The following is a 19,809-nucleotide window of genomic DNA, read 5'->3' on the forward strand; positions in this document are numbered from 1 at the left end:
CTATGTACGGGCTCAGCGGGTAAATCAGTGGTTCTTTGAGGAAGCCAAACCCGTACGCTCCCAGGCCTATGACTTGTTACATCTTGTAAAAAAGTGGTTGCAGCCTGACACTCTGAGCCCGGCGCAAATGGTGGAAAGGGTAGTAGTGGATCGTTTTGTGCGCACTTTACCCGTCACCGTTCAACGGTGGGTCGGACAGGGTGACCCGAGTACCCTGGACCAATTAGTGTCCCTGGTAGAGCGGCATGTGGCTACGCAGGACTTGATACGGGACACTGAGACTTTGCGTACCGCCCGTCGGTCCGGCCCCTCCAAGCCTAGGGCCAAGGACCCACCGCTGACAACGGTGCAGGAGTCCCCTACCGTCCCGTCTGAGGCCGCGGCCGCCATTCCTGAGGTCCGGAAGGTTCTGTACCCTAAACGACAACCCGTCAAGGGGGTTTCCGTCCCCATTAGATGTTGGCGGTGCCAGCGGGTGGGACATATGGAAGCCCAGTGTCCACTCACCACGGAGCCCATGGATTGTGGGGTTACCCGGCGGGGTTCAATGTATGCTCAGGTGGTGTGTACCGCTGACCTGGTCTCCCAAGAGACGGAGCCCCACTTGTGCCAAATACAGGTGAATGGATGTCCGGTTACAGGATTGTTGGATTCCGGAAGCTTAGTGACCCTTGTGCGATCCACCTTGAGGGCTAAAGTAAAGGCCACAGGACGCACCGTGGGGGTGGTTTGCATACATGGGGACCGCCGCGACTATCCCACGGGGATTGTCACCATCACAGCACCTTGCGGTCAGGTGCAACATGAGGTGGGACTTCTTAACACTCTTCCTTATGACGTGATCCTAGGAAGGGATCTGCCCTATTTTTGGACTTTATGGAGGGGAACCCCTAAGTCCCCTCAGATATTGGTTGGTCCGGGACCTGAGCCCTACAATCCTGAATCCGGGACATCTGCCGTAGGGGTCACCATGATAGGGACAGAGTGTGAACCCGGTAGGTCGCCCCTAGAGGTATTGGCAGGAGAGGCTGAGACGGTCGAGCCCATCCCGGAGTTGGAGGCGTCCCCGGATACGTTTGGGACAGCCCAACTCCAGGACCCTACGTTGATACATGCCCGGAGTCGGGTGACAGTAGTTGACGGGGTGGCACAGCTGCCCGGTGCCCAGGTAAGGTACCCCCATTTCGCTCTTAAACAGGATTTACTCTACCGGGTAGATGAAATACGGGGCGTGGGGGTAGAACAGTTGGTGGTGCCCCAGCCGCATCGCCGGCGGGTCCTCGACTTGGCTCATAAACACCTGATGAGTGGCCACCTAGGGGTCAAGAAAACGCAGGAGCGAATATTGCAAAGGTTCTATTGGCCCGGGGTCTTTGGGGAGGTAAAACGGTTCTGCGAAACCTGCCCGGAGTGTCAGCTTACCGCACCCCTGACCCATTTTCGCAGTCCGTTGGTACCGTTACCCATTATAGAAGTCCCTTTTGAACGGATAGGGATGGATCTGGTGGGGCCCCTCGTAAAGTCCGCTCGAGGGCACCAACACATCCTAGTGATCGTTGACTATGCCACCCGGTATCCCGAGGCGATACCTCTCAGACATACTGCAGCAAAGCTTATAGCTCGGGAGTTGTTTGCTGTGTTCTGCCGGGTGGGGTTGCCCAAGGAGATCCTTACGGATCAGGGGACCCCATTCATGTCTAAAGTGACCAAAGAGCTATGCCGGCTACTCCAGATCAAGCAGTTGCGTACGTCTGTGTATCATCCTCAAACGGACGGTTTAGTCGAGCGTTTCAATAAAACCCTGAAAACCATGCTAAGAAGGGTGATCTCAAAAGACGGGAAAGACTGGGATATGATGCTTCCCTATTTGATGTTTGCCATACGAGAGGTGCCACAGGCATCCACGGGGTTTTCGCCTTTTGAATTGTTATACGGGCGACATCCCCGGGGATTGTTGGACCTGGCAAAAGAAACATGGGAACAAGAGCCCACCCCCCATAAAAGTGTGATCGAACACATTTTAGGTATGCAGAACCGCATAAGCGCGGTCATGCCAATTGTGAAGGAGCATTTACAGGAGGCTCGACGACAAGCCATATCGGAGGAAGTAAAGACAATGTTACGCCTGGGGGTCATCGAAAAATCCCGGAGTGAATGGGCTAGTCCGATTGTCCTAATACCAAAACCCGATGGCTCCTTAAGGTTCTGCAATGACTTTAGGAGATTGAACGAAATATCCAAGTTCGATCTCTACCCCATGCCCCGGGTGGATGAGCTGATTGATAGGCTGGGACAGGCGCGATATTTTACCACGCTCGACCTGACCAAGGGGTACTGGCAGGTGCCACTAACGGAGTCCGCCAAGGAGAAAACCGCTTTTGTTACGCCGGAGGGTCTCTTCCACTATGTTGTCTTGCCTTTTGGGTTACATGGCGCTCCGGCCACGTTCCAGAGGTTGATGGACTTAGTGCTGGAACCCCACCAGGCGTATGCATCAGCGTACCTGGATGACATCATTATTTACAGCTCCGATTGGCAGACCCACTTGGAACAGGTACGAGCGGTGGTGGACGCACTTCGAACAGCCGGATTAACAGCCAATCCCAAGAAATGTGCATTGGGACTCATGGAAGCCCGCTACTTGGGCTACGTGATAGGCCAAGGAGTGATTAAGCCCCAAATTAACAAGGTTGAGGCGATCCAGAAGTGGCCTAGACCCCTGACCACGAAGCAGGTTAGGGCCTTCCTGGGTATCGTGGGGTACTACAGGAGGTTTGTAAAGGATTTTGCGGGACTATCAGCCCCCTTGACGGACCTTCTCAAAGGCAAGAAGTCCGTCATGGTGCGCTGGACTCCGCAGGCCGAGGACTCCTTCCGGGCCCTGAAGGAGGTCCTGTGCGGACAGCCCGTTCTGGTCAACCCTGATTTCCGGAAGGAGTTCATTGTCCAGACTGACGCCTCGGAGGTCGGCCTGGGGGCAGTGCTGTCTCAGGTGGTTCAGGGGGAGGAACACCCCGTCGCCTTCTTGAGTAGGAAGCTCACCCCTCCCGAGCGGAATTATAGCGTAGTGGAGAAGGAGTGCCTGGCGATCAAGTGGGCCTTGGAGTCCCTACGCTATTACCTTCTGGGACGGCAGTTTCGCTTGGTGACGGATCACTCTCCACTGGTCTGGATGAGGTCCGCCAAGGAACGGAATGCCCGGGTTACCCGGTGGTTCCTTTCTCTGCAGAACTTCCGGTTTACGGTTGAACACCGGGCCGGTAGGTTGCAGGGCAACGCCGATGCCTTGTCCCGCGGCCCGTGTTTGATGGCTGGAGTTCAACCCCGCACGCTTGAACTGAGGGGGGGGTATGTGAGACTGTGACCGGGGTTATCTATGACGGCCGGTATGTCTCGCCCCGGTTGTGCTCACTCCATGATAGAAAGTAAATCCACTATAGGGTTAATGCTGTTTCCCTACAGGCTGAAGGAAGGGTTAAATAGATTCAGGAACAAGGGCAGGTGTGCCGGGTGTGAGGGAGTGAACAGAACTCCCTGAGTTTTCTGCTGGAGAGGCACATGTATTGTGTTATGGACTTTTGTTTGGACATTAAAACCGTGTGCTGTGAACCTTAATGCCTGGATCCCGTGTCTTCTGCTGCGCAGCCGACCGTGCTACCTCACACCCTGTATTAAAATATTATTCTAACTGGCTGAAAATGAATCATTCCTATCATATTCATTTGTGAGTAATCTATGACTATTGTGTAGAGGACCTAGGGAAAGCTCACAAGCTGCTGTTAAATTAGGGCCAAATGGTGCCGTTTTGGAGGCATTTTGACATAACTCTTCTTTAGAAGAAAGCCAAACTAGTAAAAAAACAAAGTAATCAAAGTTGTGGCAGAATATTATTAAAGGTTTATCAAAGCCTTGGCCTAAGAAAAAAGAATGTAAAACTATGTATATATATATATATATATATATATATATATATATATATATATATATATATATATATATATATATATATATATTCTAATAAACTATATATTCTATATAAACTGTGTATATATATATATGTTAATTGTCCATAATGTGTTATTGTACCCCAATTCTACAATCCCATATCACCATCCATGAGTAAACTAAGAGGTAAGTTGAAGTCATGCAGCAAAACTTACCATATATGAGGGGAATATTAAGACCCGTTTATGCTTGCCACATGGCCACTGAGGATCATCCAAGAGATTTGGATCGTACTCGATGAAGTCTCCTATGTCACTACCTGTAAAGATGAACAAAAACAAGATAAGTTACATGAAAAGCCAAGTTAATCAAGTATGTAAGATTTGAAGTCATAAACAAAGTTTGATTCCATATTAATTTATGATGTGTACGAGGGGCTGCTAATAAGTCTTTGGCTTTACCCATAAAGAAAAGAGATAGGATGATCAAACTTTATATTTATTCCACATATTCTCCACAGATGTCAACACACATCTTACATCAGTATTGCAAGTTCTGTAAGCCTAGCAAAAAGAAGGATTTCGGTTGTGCCTCAAACCAGGCATCCGTAGCAGCCATGGCATCAGAAATGGCGTGAAATTTGGTACCCTTGAGGAGTTTCCTCAGGTTTGGAAACAGATGATAGTCGGAGCTAGATCTGGTGAATAAGGTGGGTGGTCAACCAGTTGGGAGCCCAGCTCTGTCAGTTTTGCCGTGGTCATTTGTACAGTGTGAGCGGAGACGATGTCTTGCAAGAGCAAGATTCCTTTGGACAGCTTGCCGCTACTTTTGGCCTTCAGAGCTGCCTGTAATTGGTCTAAAAGTTCAATGTAATACCTTGCATTGATGATGGAACCCTTTTGAAGGTAGTCCACTAGCAGCATGCCCTCCTTAGCCCAGAGCATGGACGTCATCACCTTAGTAGCTGATTTTTGCACCCTGACCTCATTTGGATGAGAACCACTGTGCCTCCACTCTTTTGACTGCTCCTTGTTTTCAGGGTCATACAAATAAATCCAGGTCTTATCCATAGTGATCAATCGATCCAGGAAGTTCTTATCAGTCCAGAAACGCTGACAAATGGACCGGGAAGTTTTCACTCGCATGCTTCTCTGATCTGTTGTCAAACATTTGGGGACCCACTTTGCAGATAGCTTCCTCATGTACAAATGTTCATGGATAATGACACAAACACGTTCATGGGAAATCCCCATGATGTCTGCTATTGCTTTAGCTGAAATTCGTCGATTCTCCAGTATGAGGTTGTGCACAGCATCGACAATCTCCAGAACAACCACTGTCGGTCGTCCAGGACGTTCCTCATCATTGGTGGCCCATTTTAAATTTGTCAACCCAGTTCTTAACTGTGGAATATGAAGGGCATCGATCCCCCAATGTCTGCGACCTATCACCATGAATCTCCTTCACGGACTTTCCTTGCAGAAACAAGAATTTTATCACTTCTCTGCTCTCAGTTGCTGTGAATATCGCATTAGACTCCGCCATTTTGTTTTCCTGCGTGCGTAGATCACTGTTGCCATAAGCAACAAACACAACATTTTGAAAACATATATTAGACACATAAGGTTTTCAAGTAAATGTAACATTCGTTACCATACAAACAAAAAAAGATCACAAAGCCAAAGACTTATCAGCAGACCCTCGTATAGTCAGGAGTGCACACCCGGTGGTCCAGGGCTGCATATGGCCTGTAATGCCAATCTGTGCTGTATCCAAAGATCAGAACGTATGTTTGTATGTTTCAGGACGGTTTATTAAACACACAACTTTCAAAGCCACAAACATATTCTGATGTAAAGACACGGTGGAGAGTATGTACACCTGTATATTCATCGGACATGTTAAAAATCTGAAGTTGCAATCAGTAAGTAGAAAAGTTGTCAAATAACACCATATGCAAGGAGAAAATGCATAAGACATTCTCCAAAATATTGATTAACAAACAGTTTACCTAGAAAGTACCTATGATGCGCCCAGCTGCCAAATAAATATAACAAGTACAGAGAAGATGCTGAAACCAATATCCCGACTGTAATTCCATTCCGTAATATAGCATTGTGAGATGCCACGTGTGATCACATCACCTGTATCAATGCTCCCCTGGATACTGTTGGCTCTTCCCAGGGTAAGGTTACGATGACTTGCATTCCGAAACTGAGAAAAGGAGCAAGTGGAGTCTATTGTGTTTCTCCGGGCTCCCAAGGCATTGGTTGGGTACAAAAACTGTGTATATGATACAGTCTGGGGGGGAGAAACAAACGTCAGATGCCAACATTAAACATTTACAGACAGACTGCTTGTCTTCTTTCCTGGCACTGCTATACATGGCTATGCTACAACATAAGGAGGCCTCTTGTTATTTAAAGAAACAACAGCAGATTTCTTAGCAATTTTACAAGTGGCCAACACAAAGTAAGACGTTCATTGGGAACAATCCAGATCTTCTGTTTACCACAAATGCTCAATATTGGAATTTGGAAACTTTCCAGGCACTTTATGCATTAATTATGACACTAGCACAGCAGAACATTCATGTGTGGAAAATGGCTGATGATTTGCAATTTAATTATAGAAAGACCTAAAGCTTGAACGTAAATGGCCTTCTATTTTTTAAAACATTTTTACTTTACAGCATTTTTTCCACATCTGCCTAAAACTTTTGCACAGTGCTGTACAATTTTCAGAAAACTACAGACTAAAGTATTTCTTCTTCAAATTAATCTGTAAATGAATGAATTTTTATGTAACTGATTTTTTAATTCTTTATTTTGACTGTTAATGACAAGTTATGGTTGGATTCATGACTGCAACCCATAGCTAGCCTGGCTAACCATATAACTCTGTTGTGTAGACATTTTTGTGTCATATTAAAAAAAAATGGACGTCAATTTGAAAGCCAACTTGAACCAACCACCTCTGGCAAGTCCAGAATTTGTGGACATAAATGCTCTGAGAAAATTTCCAAGGACCTTGTACACTTTGCTATAATAGCCCATGATTTTGGCTGAACATTATCCTCTTAATGACACATGACATAGTGTCCATCATGGGTCATCTCCCTGCCTTTGATGTGGGCTCGTACGCTAAGCCTGCATCTTTCCATGCCCATGTTGGCTGATCTGATCACCTATCATGTACCTCTAACAGCAACAGGTGGATCGGACATACGCCCGCTGCTCTTAACCAATTAAATCCTCCTGTAAAAACAGTAAAAAGTAAAAATAAAAAACCCTCTTTAGCCCCATTGAAAATAAAACAAATTAAAAAAAAAACATATTTGGTATTGCAGCCTTCAGAAATGTCCGATCTATCAAAATGTAAAATAAAAACAGAAACAAATTTAATAGTATGTGATCAAAACATGATATATACCCCAAAAATAAATATCAATAAAAACATCACCTCAGGGCACATAACAACAAGCCCTCACACAACCCCATATCCCAAAAAATGGAAAATATTATGGCTCTTGGACGTCGTCACACGAGTACTTTTTTTATTTTTTTTCAAAATTTCTGAATTTTTTTTTTCACCACTTAGATAAAATAAAACTAAAACTATACATGTTTAGTATCTATGTAATTGTACTGATCTGGAGAATCTACCTGGTTGGTTTTATGGTAAAATAAACTCTGTAAATAAAAAAAAAGGTAAAAACAATTGCAGGATTTCATTTTTTTTTCCTCTTTTGCCACACTTGGAATTTTATTACCATTACATCATATGATAAAATAGTCATTTAAAAGTACGCCGCATCCAGCAACAAAACAAGCCTCACACTTTTATATCAAAGGAAAACTAAAAATGTTACGGCTCTTGGAATAAGGGGAGGAAAAAACTGAAAGAACAAAAATGAAAAACTGACGATCCTTAATTTACTTTAAACACATTACTGAGATAAGATTCCAAGCCACAAACTGATAGAAAAAGGAAAAATAAAGTGAAATATTCGCTCAGTTTAGGAATAACTAGTGAAGGAGCAGATGATCAAAGAATAATAATGGTATATAAGAGATTCATCTACTTTAAAGCTCACTGAGAACGTATGTCACCAGTGTACAGTATGTGCATAATGGATGTCTGCGGAGAGACTCCTGTAAATACTGCAGTCATTGTAAATGAGATACTTGCTCACAATCTTGCATGATCAGAGCGAACCACAACTCCTGCTCTCATCCCATTACTTATTTGTCCTTTTTGTGACATACAATATTAATGATTAAACAGTTAGATACCAATTTACCTATGCACTGGTATCATGTAGATCATGGATTAGTTGATATAGTAAATGACCTTGTATTTAGAGAATGTGAACAAAAAATATGATAAGACCAGAAAGCTCGGCTCACAATTATTACGGCACTTTTTTTTTAGGTAAAATGTTATCTTCGTTTTGAGAACGGAAAAAAAATAAACTGATGGTCTTAAAAAAATATTAACCTGGTAATTTTCTCCAACGCATTGTCCTAACTGGTCTTGATGACTTGTCCTGCAGTGATCACATACATGCACACGCCCACCGTAGCAAACATGAACACTGAACTATTATTTTTTTTTCCATTCTATCACATTTCCTGCCATCAACTCAATTCTCTTTTTGTTTCTAAGATACAGTCATGCGGTGCTCTGATCTGCACTCGCTAGGTGTCATGGTGGCGGCGGACTCTATTCACATTGCAGAGTCTGACAGGCAACCTGATGTCTCATAGTTGTTCAGCCAGAGTCGGGCATCGGCTGTTTCATGTTCACTGCTCATCAGTCCAGCAGGAGTTAATTCCTGCTGGCTTGTGACCTGCTGCTAGAAGCTCAGATTGTTAATGACCACTCACAGCCAGCTCCACCCTTTATAAGGAGCTGGATCTGGTTCCTCATCGCTGATTATAGCTCCAGCGATTCCGGTCTTTAGCGTGTGATCCAGTTTCTGGTCATCTGTTGTATCATATCTTCTGTGGTGTGGAAATATCCCTGTTGTCTGTTTATTTCCTCCCTGTCCATGTATTGTCTTCTCCTCTGTGTCTCATTGCAGTGTGTGTGTGTGTGTGTGTTTGGTTTCTCCCCTGTCTGCGTTATTTGTATTGTTTGTTGTTACTTTGGTCCCATCACTCCCCAGGGGTGGTGGAGAAGGGATGTTAGATCAGGGTTCAGACAGGAGCTAGGGTCATGCTGGTGTTCCAGAACTCACCACCATAGGGCGTACCTCTGGGATAAGGGACAGCAATGGGTCCGTAGTCTGAGGACCAGTCTAGGTGTCCCTGCTTCAGTTATCCATCACTTCCGTGACAGATACTGTCAGAAATGAAGCCACCTTATGTTACATTCTGCTTATTTATGTAGATCCCCAAGTTCAGACCCCACCAATCAAACACTGATAACGTATCCTAACCATAGGGCATCAAAAGCCTAATAGGAGTTCAACTATCATGAGAAAGTGATAAAAGATTATTTATCCTCAATAAAGCTTCTGATATGAGGCAGACAGGCAGGACTTTTTTCAGCAGTCGATAACATGTATGCCCATACTACTAGTTTAAATAGGTCAAATGTGGTGACAGATTCCCTTTTAGGCCTCTTTCACACATCCGTGAAAAACTACGCACGTTTTTCACGGACGTGTCAAAGGTGCGTTTTGCCCTCAGTGAGCCGTGTTTAGGGCACTCGTGTGTTCTCCATGTGTTATCCGTGATAACACACGGAGAACGGGAACTTTCTGCTTACCTGTCCCTGGCGTCGCTGTCCGTGGTGCTGATCCTCGGTCTCCGGTCCTGCCAACTCCCCGCTGCTGCTGCTTCCGGCTGCAGTGAAGTGAATATTCAATGAGCATAATGAGCGGCAGTCGGAAGCAAGTGACAGCAGCGGCAGAGACAGGAGGGCTGGAGAAGGTGAGTAAAGTTTTTTTTTTTCCTCAAACACGTGTGTTTTCTCAGGCGCGAGTCACACGGAACACATCCGTGTGGTCCGTTTGCGTTCCGTGTGACACCCGTAATGCTGGAGAAAAACGGACATGTTGACGTGTGGAGCACACGGACACACGTATGCTCCACACATACACACGGTCCATGGCAGAACACGCACGTGAGCGCAGACCCATTGATTTTAATGGGTCTACGTGTGCCCGTGTCTTCGGTACGTGAGGAAACGGACCAAACACGTACCGGAGACACGGACATGTGAAAGAGGCCTTAGGGGCACTGAAAACAGTTTTAAGTTATATTTTCCTATTTTTATTACCAATGACCTGCACAGTGAATAAATCCATTGTGATCAGAAGAAGTCAAAATTTTGCTGCTACATGGTCAAAATTGTAACACACATTGAGGAGAGCTGGAAAGGAATCGTAGTGAGTATGCTAGAAGATGGAAAACATGGGCAAACAAGTTATACTCCAAACCAACCTGAGTGCAAATGGTGTGTTTTAGTCTTACAAGCAATGCTTACATTCTCACCTTCCCATCAGCTCCAAGCTCAACTCCTTCAAGGCCAAGAATCATTTCTCTTGTATTCATTCCACCGGAGGAATGTCGCTGCCTCGTACCTTCCAGTTTTATGTCCCTGTGAATAGTATGAATATAGTGAGAGCAGGTAGCTTGCTTTTAACTATCATCAAAATCCAACATTATGAAATCAAAACTTAGAAAGAAATATTAAACTCATTGTTAGCGATGGGCGAGCAGTACAATACTCGGCTGCTCGGTACTCACAAGAGCTTCCAGAAAAATGCTTCAGTTTCCCATTGACTTCCATTATACTACATAAACGATTCAAGTCCGCCCGAATATCCAACTGCTGTTACGAGTACTGAGCACCCAAACATGGCAGTGCTTGCGCATCCCTATATAATATAACAGCCCATTAACTGAGTATTACCTGAGAGTGTATAAACACACACATTCATATGTATGTATGTGTGTATGTATACAAAGTGCTCGGTGTTATATGTATTTGAACATGGAATCAGTGGTACGGCTATTTCTCCAAAGTGTTCCAAGAGTCCTTTTTCAATACGACATCACTAGACTGGGACGTCATTGGTAGGCAATTGCTAAGTAAGCTGCCAGCTATGGATCTTGATGATTTTTGTGCACAAGTGCATTCAGAGTGGCAGAACATGCCTCAGACAACCTTTAACCCCTTCCTACTTTGGCAATTTTCCATTTTAGTGCTTTCATTTTTTTCCCTCTTCTTGCAAGAGCCATACCTTTTTTATTTTTCCATTGACAGATGTATGAGGGCTTGTTTTTTTGCAGACCCTGTATGTCTCACGGCATAACTCCAGGTGATTGACAGGTCTCGCACATAGAGATTACCTTTAGCAGCACTGGGAGATCTTGGAGATTGGAATGACCCTTTAACTGTCCTTCAGATGATGATCATTAACAATCATGCCCCATGTCCAGAAACCAAGGGATGAATGATAATTCATCTATTTGTTGTTTACATCTTCAGCACATCCCTTCAAGTAAGCAGGAATCTGCGTTATTTGCAATGGAAACTATGAGGGGAGAGCGGGGAAACAAACAATGGTTTGTATGAACCCCTTACGATTATTGAAACATAGATACAAGTGTATCTGTGTGGCTGCCCGCAGCCTGAATGATAGAAATGTGATAGTGGTGGTGAATTTGACTCTAATAATGGATTTACATTTAAGACACCTTCCCATTCGGAGTGATGCATAAGAAAGCGTCTTATTTATAACCGATATTTCACTGATATAATACGGTATATAGGAACACAATCATTTTCATTTTACGTGAGCCAGTAAATGTCAGCAACGTAAAAATGAGACAGATCATGTGATGATATCCGTGTTCCGGACCCATGAATGTATGTCGATTCACAAAAATTAATCTTGCTGGGAGGGAGTAACTGTGTTTCCAACTTGGCCTTTGAAGGAAGACGGCAATGTTTGAATAATTGCGACCCTGAAGAAATTGCATTAGATCCCATTACTTTCCTGTTCAGGAATGTGCGTCTGCTGAATTCTACATGATTGCATTGTCAGTGATACACAAGAAAAATATTATTTTTCACATTTTCAGACTGCTAGGAAAGTGTAAACCACGCACAGCAGGATGGCCAGGCACTCACTGGTAAAGCTACAGCATCAGGCAATTATTTGTGAATTATTTAGGCCGTAGATTAAATATTTAGCAAACTGAACAAAACAGATCATTTCACCATCGCTTGCTAAAAGAGAGAGACTGAGACAGCACTGTCACTGCAAAGAAGCTGCGTGGTAAAAACCTTCAGAACAATGTTTTTTGGGTTTCAGATCAAAGCCGTATTTACTGTAGAATCAGTGTTAACCAAGTCATTTAGTGTCACATTACCCCCAGCCTGGCATTCACTCCCATGATCAGGGTCACTGAAAAATTCTTTAAAAGGAACCGGTCACCAGGTTATGAGCTGCGGCCACTACCAGTGAGCCCTTATATACAGTACTCCAGAATGATGTACCGTATTTTTCGCTTTATAAGACGCACTTTTGTTCCCCCAAATTTTGGGGGAAAGTAGGGGGATGCATCTTATAAACCGAATATACGGGGGGGGTGTATATATACAGTTAGGTCCAGAAATATTTGGACAGTGACACAATTTTCGCGAGTTGGGCTCTGCATGCCACCACATTAGATTTGAAATGAAACCTCTACAACAGAATTCAAGTGCAGATTGTAACGTTTAATTTCAAGGTTTGAACAAAAATATCTGATAGAAATTGTAGGAATTGTACACATTTCTTTACAAACACTCCACATTATAGGAGGTCAAAAGTAATTGGACAAATAAACCAAACCCAAACAAAATATTTTTATTTTCAATATTTTGTTGCGAATCCTTTGGAGGCAATCACTGCCTTACGTCTGGAACCCATGGACATCACCAAACGCTGGGTTTCCTCCTTCTTAATGCTTTGCCAGGCCTTTACAGCCGCAGCCTTCAGGTCTTGCTTGTTTGTGGGTCTTTCCGTCTTAAGTCTGGATTTGAGCAAGTGAAATGCATGCTCAATTGAGTTAAGATCTGGTGATTGACTTGGCCATTGCAGAATGTTCCACTTTTTTGCACTCATGAACTCCTGGGTAGCTTTGGCTGTATGCTTGGGGTCATTGTCCATCTGTACTATGAAGCGCCGTCCGATCAACTTTGCGGCATTTGGCTGAATCTGGGCTGAAAGTATATCCCGGTACACTTCAGAATTCATCCGGCTACTCTTGTCTGCTGTTATGTCATCAATAAACACATGTGACCCAGTGCCATTGAAAGCCATGCATGCCCATGCCATCACGTTGCCTCCACCATGTTTTACAGAGGATGTGGTGTGCCTTGGATCGTGTGCCGTTCCCTTTCTTCTCCAAACTTTTTTCTTCCCATCATTCTGGTACAGGTTGATCTTTGTCTCATCTGTCCATAGAATACTTTTCCAGAACTGAGCTGGCTTCATGAGGTGTTTTTCAGCAAATTTAACTCTGGCCTGTCTATTTTTGGAATTGATGAATGGTTTGCATCTAGATGTGAACCCTTTGTATTTACTTTCATGGAGTCTTCTCTTTACTGTTGACTTAGAGACAGATACACCTACTTCACTGAGAGTGTTCTGGACGTCAGTTGATGTTGTGAATGGGTTCTTCTTCACCAAAGAAAGTATGCGGCGATCATCCACCACTGTTGTCATCCGTGGACGCCCAGGCCTTTTTGAGTTCCCAAGCTCACCAGTCAATTCCTTTTTTCTCAGAATGTACCCGACTGTTGATTTTGCTACTCCAAGCATGTCTGCTATCTCTCTGATGGATTTTTTCTTTTTTTTCAGCCTCAGGATGTTCTGCTTCACTTCAATTGAGAGTTCCTTAGACCGCATGTTGTCTGGTCACAGCAACAGCTTCCAAATGCAAAACCACACACCTGTAATCAACCCCAGACCTTTTAACTACTTCATTGATTACAGGTTAACGAGGGAGACGCCTTCAGAGTTAATTGCAGTCCTTAGAGTCCCTTGTCCAATTACTTTTGGTCCCTTGAAAAAGAGGAGGCTATGCATTACAGTGCTATGATTCCTAAACCCTTTCTCCGATTTGGATGTGAAAACTCTCATATTTCAGCTGGGAGTGTGCACTTTCAGCCCATATTATATATATAATTGTATCTCTGAACATGTTTTTGTAAACAGCTAAAATAACAAAACTTGTGTCACTGTCCAAATATTTCTGGCCCTGACTGTATATATATATATATATATATATATATATATATACACACACACTGCAGGGTCCGCTCTGGAGCGGTGCTGGGGGCAGGTGAAATCTGCGGGAGGCAGCGTTAGATCTCCTGCTCATATAATATGCACAGCCGCTGTCCATCAGCATGGTGCTGAAACCGCATCGCGCTGATGGGCTGGGGCAGCGGGGCATATTATATGTCCCTGTGCTCCCTTTGATCGCACATGATCCCCCCTGTGTTAGATATGGCCCCCATACTGCTGCCTATAGTAAAATAAAAAAAGCTTTACTTACCTCCAGCGCTGATCTCCCGGTCTCCTGCTGCTGCTCTCTGTGATAAGGCACGGAGAGATGATATCACTCTGCCGTGCCGATCACATGACTGGTAGCAAGAACCAGGAAGTGGAGGAGGCCGGAGCTCAACTGCAAGGAGGTACACACGAGGAAGGACAGCGCTGAGAAGGTAAGGAAAGAGTGTTTTATTTTATTATGGGCAGCAGTAGGGGGGGGCATATCTAACACAGGGGTGTGCCATCTATAGTAGCCATGGGCAGCAGTATGGGGGCCATATCAAACACAGGGGAGGTGTGCCATTTATAGGGGCCATGGGCAGGACAGGGGGACGTGTCCCAGCACAAGGGGGCTATATTCAATATAAGGGGGCCATATCCAGATTAAGGGGGGCTAATTTTATGATGGGGGCTATGAGGGACATATACCCTATATGATTTGTTAGACGGACACTGGCATTATAAGATGGACCCCATTTAACATTAAAAAAAAAATAATTCTCTTTTCCTTCACCAAATTTGGGGGTGCGTCTTATAATCAGGTGCATCTTATAAAGCGAAAAATACAGTATATAAGAGCCCAAGCCGCTCTGTAGAACGTAAAAAAACACCTTTACAATACTCACGTAGGGGGCGGTCCGATGTCGCTGCTCTTGGTCCAGCACCGTCTCCATCTTGTGCAATCTCCGTCCTCCTTCCAATCCCTGTGTGCATAATGCGTCCTACGTCATTCACAGAGAGGCCTCCATTGCGCTTTTGCTTCATGCGCACTTTGCTCTCCTCGGCTGATGGCAGAGGAAAGTATTGTAGGGAGTATGTGTGGGCGGTCTTTGACCTTTTCTCATGCCTGTCCATTAGAGTACTTTGCTCTGCCCTCAGCCGGGCAAATCAAAGTGTGCATGCACAGGAGCGCAATGGAGGCCTCTCTGTGAATGACGCAAGGCGCGTCATGCACACGAAGCTGGGAAGGAGGACGACGATTGAAAGAAGAGAGAAGGTGTCGGACCGAGAGCAGCAACACCCATTGGACCGGAAAGCCCCCCTAGGTGAGTATTATAATGATGACCAGTTCCCTTTAAATTGACTGTGTTCCTTAGGCCTCAATCAGGTATTAGAACTTGATTGTGAAAAACTATGTTTTTCACACACAGAACTCATTATAGTGTAAGAGGCTGGTTACATGTCTATTCATTTATACAGACCAAGTGGTCAACATGAAAACCAGAGACATGTACGATTTTAATCTGGGTCACAGACCAAACTCGCCATTGCAAATGTATGGGTCCGTGAAAAGAATCGGGCAGCATTCGGGCTCCAGTACTCAACAAGAAGTAAGGGCCGCGGCGGATTGTTCAATTCCTGTTGATAACTTATGTAAATAGGGAGTGAGAAGGGGATTTCCTAGTAGTGGACAACCCCTTTAATTTCTCATGCGTATACCCGATCATGAAGTTTGTATTAATAAAGATGGCTGTAGCTCCAACTTTCAGCACTAAGAAATGTCAGCAGGTTTCACTATTAAGGAACCATGAGCTGGGACTATGACCAATAGCCACACTGGAGAGGCACCATTCCCTTTTAGCTTTAACCCCAGTTGCGTGGATTTCTGAAGAGTTTTGAGCTAACACTACCTAATATATGGCTGGGGCTACACAGCAACTTTGGTAGCGACATTAGTCAATGCGACCAAAGTTCACTCGGTGTCGCTAGTACATTGCTTTGCTTTCAAAGTCAATGGATTGTCATTGTGACACCTACCATACGGCAAGTCTTTTGTGACTTGTTTGCTGTGGTAGTGTAGGTGTTGCACTGTGACCCCATTCACTTGTCTAGAACTCCGGAACCTAGCAATCTTTGGTCACACAACGGCAGTCACTGCCAAAGTAGCCATGTAACCTTGTAAATAAATTCTACCACAGGGGAATATCTTATTACATAATGAAACTGCAATGAAATGTGTACCTGCAGCAACTGCATATGATCAGGACAGGTATTCAGCCTCTCCACACACAGCAAGCAGAGATATTAAAATTGGAAGAAACCAAAACAGAATAAAAAGCATAACTTTTATCATATGTGTAATAAAGCAGTAGGGTCCCTTTTCTCAGTAACCATGTTAGGTCACTTTCTGTGCAAATGAATGGGAGATCTTTAAAAATCAGGACAACAAGGAATTCATTTACTCTTGGGGTCCAGGGAGTAAGCCATAATTGTTGGAAATATGGGGGAAATTCCTTCAAAAAACAAGCACCCATAACAGGATTAGATCGGTACATTATCGACACGACTCCGAATGATCCCACAAGGTGTCCTTTAAAGGGGACCAATCACCAGGATTTTTGTATATAACCTAAAGCCAGTGCTATACTGGCACTATCAGGCTGATTCTCTACATACCTGTAGTGGGCAGCTCGAATGTTTAGGTTTTGAAACCCAAGAAAGTAAAGTTTATAAAATAGTCAGCTTCTTGAGTGACAGCAGCTGAGGATCAGATAATATCTGGAGGCAAGGTATTCAGAGTTATCGCCTCCATCTGTTAGAATTAGCATAAGTATTATACAAACAATTCATTTTTTCCCTTACAGGACCTGTGTAAGGTCATAAAGCGTGCCCCTTCTGGTCACATGGGTAAGAACTTAGATGTGTTGTAGTAGTAAGCTCCATCCCTCAATTTCCTAAACAAAAAGGTAACGTCCCTCACTCTGAGGAGGACCCTTGACACGAGCATATAAATTCGACGAATGCAATGTGAGAAATAAATCCCATTGCACTTGGACTAATGTTATTCTATGGGGCAGTTCCGATCAGTATTTTTTTCTCAGGCTGAATCAGATTGAGGGAAAAAAGAATTGCTCAACTGACGTGCTCTGGAGGGAGAGGGGAGTAGGTTGAAGCCAGACACGGCTGTTGACAGCTTATTTCCTTATGAATAAAAGAGGATTGATCATAATGACATCCAACAGCCTGATCCTTCTCTTCCTCAATTTCTGCTGTTGGGAAGTTGTAACAAACCCATATACATTCAGTGTTCTGTCAATCATGCCGAAATTGGCAAACTCAAACTGTCACCTTTCAGCATTAACTGGGCATAATTAGGCCCCTTAAAAGGGGATTTCCCATTTTATAAAATGCTGGTATGTCACAGATTGCTCCTGCCGGCGATTCAGTGGCATCTGACGACGTCACATTGACAGAGCAGCAGCTTCTTTTCCACTCTGCTCAGTTGATGGGGTGTGACTGCATATATCATGCTGACCAGTAGCGTAGCTAGCGGGGGGCAGAGGGGGCGGTTGCCCCGAGCCCTGTGCTCAGTGGGGGCCCACTAGGAACTTATGAGATGTGAGTGCTGCAGGGGCAGAGCAGAAACTCTTGCCCAGATGATGGCAATACATAGGCTGCCAGGACCTGCGATGATGTCGTGCCCATGTGACCGAAAGGGAGGAGCCACAGGTGCCGGTCAGAAAACAAGCACCAGGAGCTAATGATTCCTGAATAAGATGGGAAGAGGGCGTTGCAGGGTGAGTGGCATATGAGGGTTGTAGATTGTGACAAAATAGTGTGAAGGGGTGCAGGGTGTTTGAGAGAGGGGTAAGTTGGGATCAGGCTTTGTGACACATAGGGATGCCGGCTCCAGGTTTTTGTGGGCCCCAGGTGAAGGAGTCTCAGTGAGCCCCATTCTCACGTAGACACGCACATACAGATATGAACACATACAGGCATACGTACATATATATATATATATACACCGTATTTTTCGGATTATAAAACGCATTTTTCCTTCCAAAAATTTGGGAGGAAAATGAGGGTGCGTCGTAAAATCTGAATGTAGCTTACCAGGGGTGGAGAGGGGTCAGAGGAGGCAGGGGTGATGCTATGCGGTGTGCGGCACAGCAGGGCTTGGCTTTGTGCAGCTCGCTTTGCTCTGGACAGCATGGCTCTGTGCGTCGAGCGGTAAGGCACCAGCCTTTCTAAAGAAGTTGGCGGTGAGGGGTTTCTTCAAATAATGGCGCTTGGAGTCGGCTCGTGTGCAGATGGAGCTCTCTGCTCCAACTCTCATCTGCACATGCGCGGAATCGGGCCACCATTATTTGAAGAACCCCTCACCGCTAACATCTTCAGAATGGCCAGTGCCTTACCACCTGCCGCACAGAGCAGCCCCACACAGAGAGCTGCGCCGTACAGAGCAGAGCCGTGCTGCAGAGCCATGCCAAGCAGAGCAGCCATGCAGTGAGTATCTGGGCCGCCCTCTGTACCACTCACAGCATCTCCGTACTCCACTACTGCCCCTACCTCCTGTGACCACCGCTCCTCTGCCAGCCACCCTCCCTGGTAAGACACGACTGGATTGTAATACAGATCCCATATTTTTTTTTTCTCCAAATTTGGGGATCATTTTATAATCCGGTGCATGTGATAAAACGAAACATACGGTATTTAAAAAAAAATAAAGAAAAATACATAAAAACAGACATAAATCTATACACAGTCATACACACTGACATACATAGATACACATCATACATGCACACACAGACACATTAGAGATATTATTATTATGGAGAAGCCAGCAGCAGCCACCTCCCCTCCCCCGCTTGTCTCCGTCCAGCTCCTCCCGGGCATGTGGATGTGCAGGCTATGTCCACACTACGTGATAGCCATCATGGCCGCGCATAGTGCACACAGACTGCTGTATATACATCACAGGAGAGGCTAGGGCTACAGTATATAAATGACAGGCGTGGCTGGGGGCATAGACATTACTGGGGGCCATACATGTTACTGAGGTACATACATATTCCTGGGGGGCATAGATGTTACTGGTGTAGTATACAACTCTGTGGGGCGTACACATTACTGGGGTGGGTATCATGCAGCTCTGGGGTGGCAGCGCATACGGCTCTGTGGGACCGCACATACGGCTTTGAGGTAGCAGCATATACGGCTCTGCAGGGCTACACATATGGCTCTGGGGTGGCAGTACATACGGCTCTGGAGTGGCAGCACATACGGCTCTGGAGTGGCAGCACATACGGCTCTGGGGTGGCAGTGCTTATGGCTCTGGCAGTCCCATACAGCTCAAGAGGGGGCACCTACTGCTCTGAGACAGTCCCATACAGCTCAGGAGTGGGGGCCCATACAGATCGGGGCCCCCACTCCTGCAGCTCCTCTTCATCTGTGGTACTGGAGCACACCGCGTGGTAGCTCAGAACACAGATGAACTTTAATGGAGGAAGTGCACGGAGCATTCAACAGTGATTGCTGTGTGCCAGTGTGGATTAAATGGTCGGCAACTGCACTATTCA

At 45.1% G+C, this 19,809-nt stretch overlaps 1 protein-coding gene across 3 annotated transcripts in view; it reads right to left on the reverse strand.

Moving 5' to 3' along the window:
• CABLES1 (Cdk5 and Abl enzyme substrate 1) overlaps positions 1-19,809 on the reverse strand; it is a 151,935-nt gene that overhangs the window by 12,377 nt on the left and 119,749 nt on the right. For all 3 annotated transcript variants that reach the window (XM_075314454.1, XM_075314453.1, XM_075314455.1), the window contains exons 5-7: positions 10,449-10,554; positions 6,090-6,246; positions 4,161-4,264 (exon numbers count right to left, since the gene is read on the reverse strand). In XM_075314454.1, the coding sequence (XP_075170569.1) occupies positions 4,161-4,264; positions 6,090-6,246; positions 10,449-10,554 (367 nt within the window). The remainder of the gene's footprint in view (positions 1-4,160; positions 4,265-6,089; positions 6,247-10,448; positions 10,555-19,809) is intronic.

The sequence above is a fragment of the Anomaloglossus baeobatrachus genome, chromosome 6 (assembly GCF_048569485.1).
Source record: "Anomaloglossus baeobatrachus isolate aAnoBae1 chromosome 6, aAnoBae1.hap1, whole genome shotgun sequence".
Classification (NCBI taxonomy): domain Eukaryota; kingdom Metazoa; phylum Chordata; class Amphibia; order Anura; family Aromobatidae; genus Anomaloglossus; species Anomaloglossus baeobatrachus.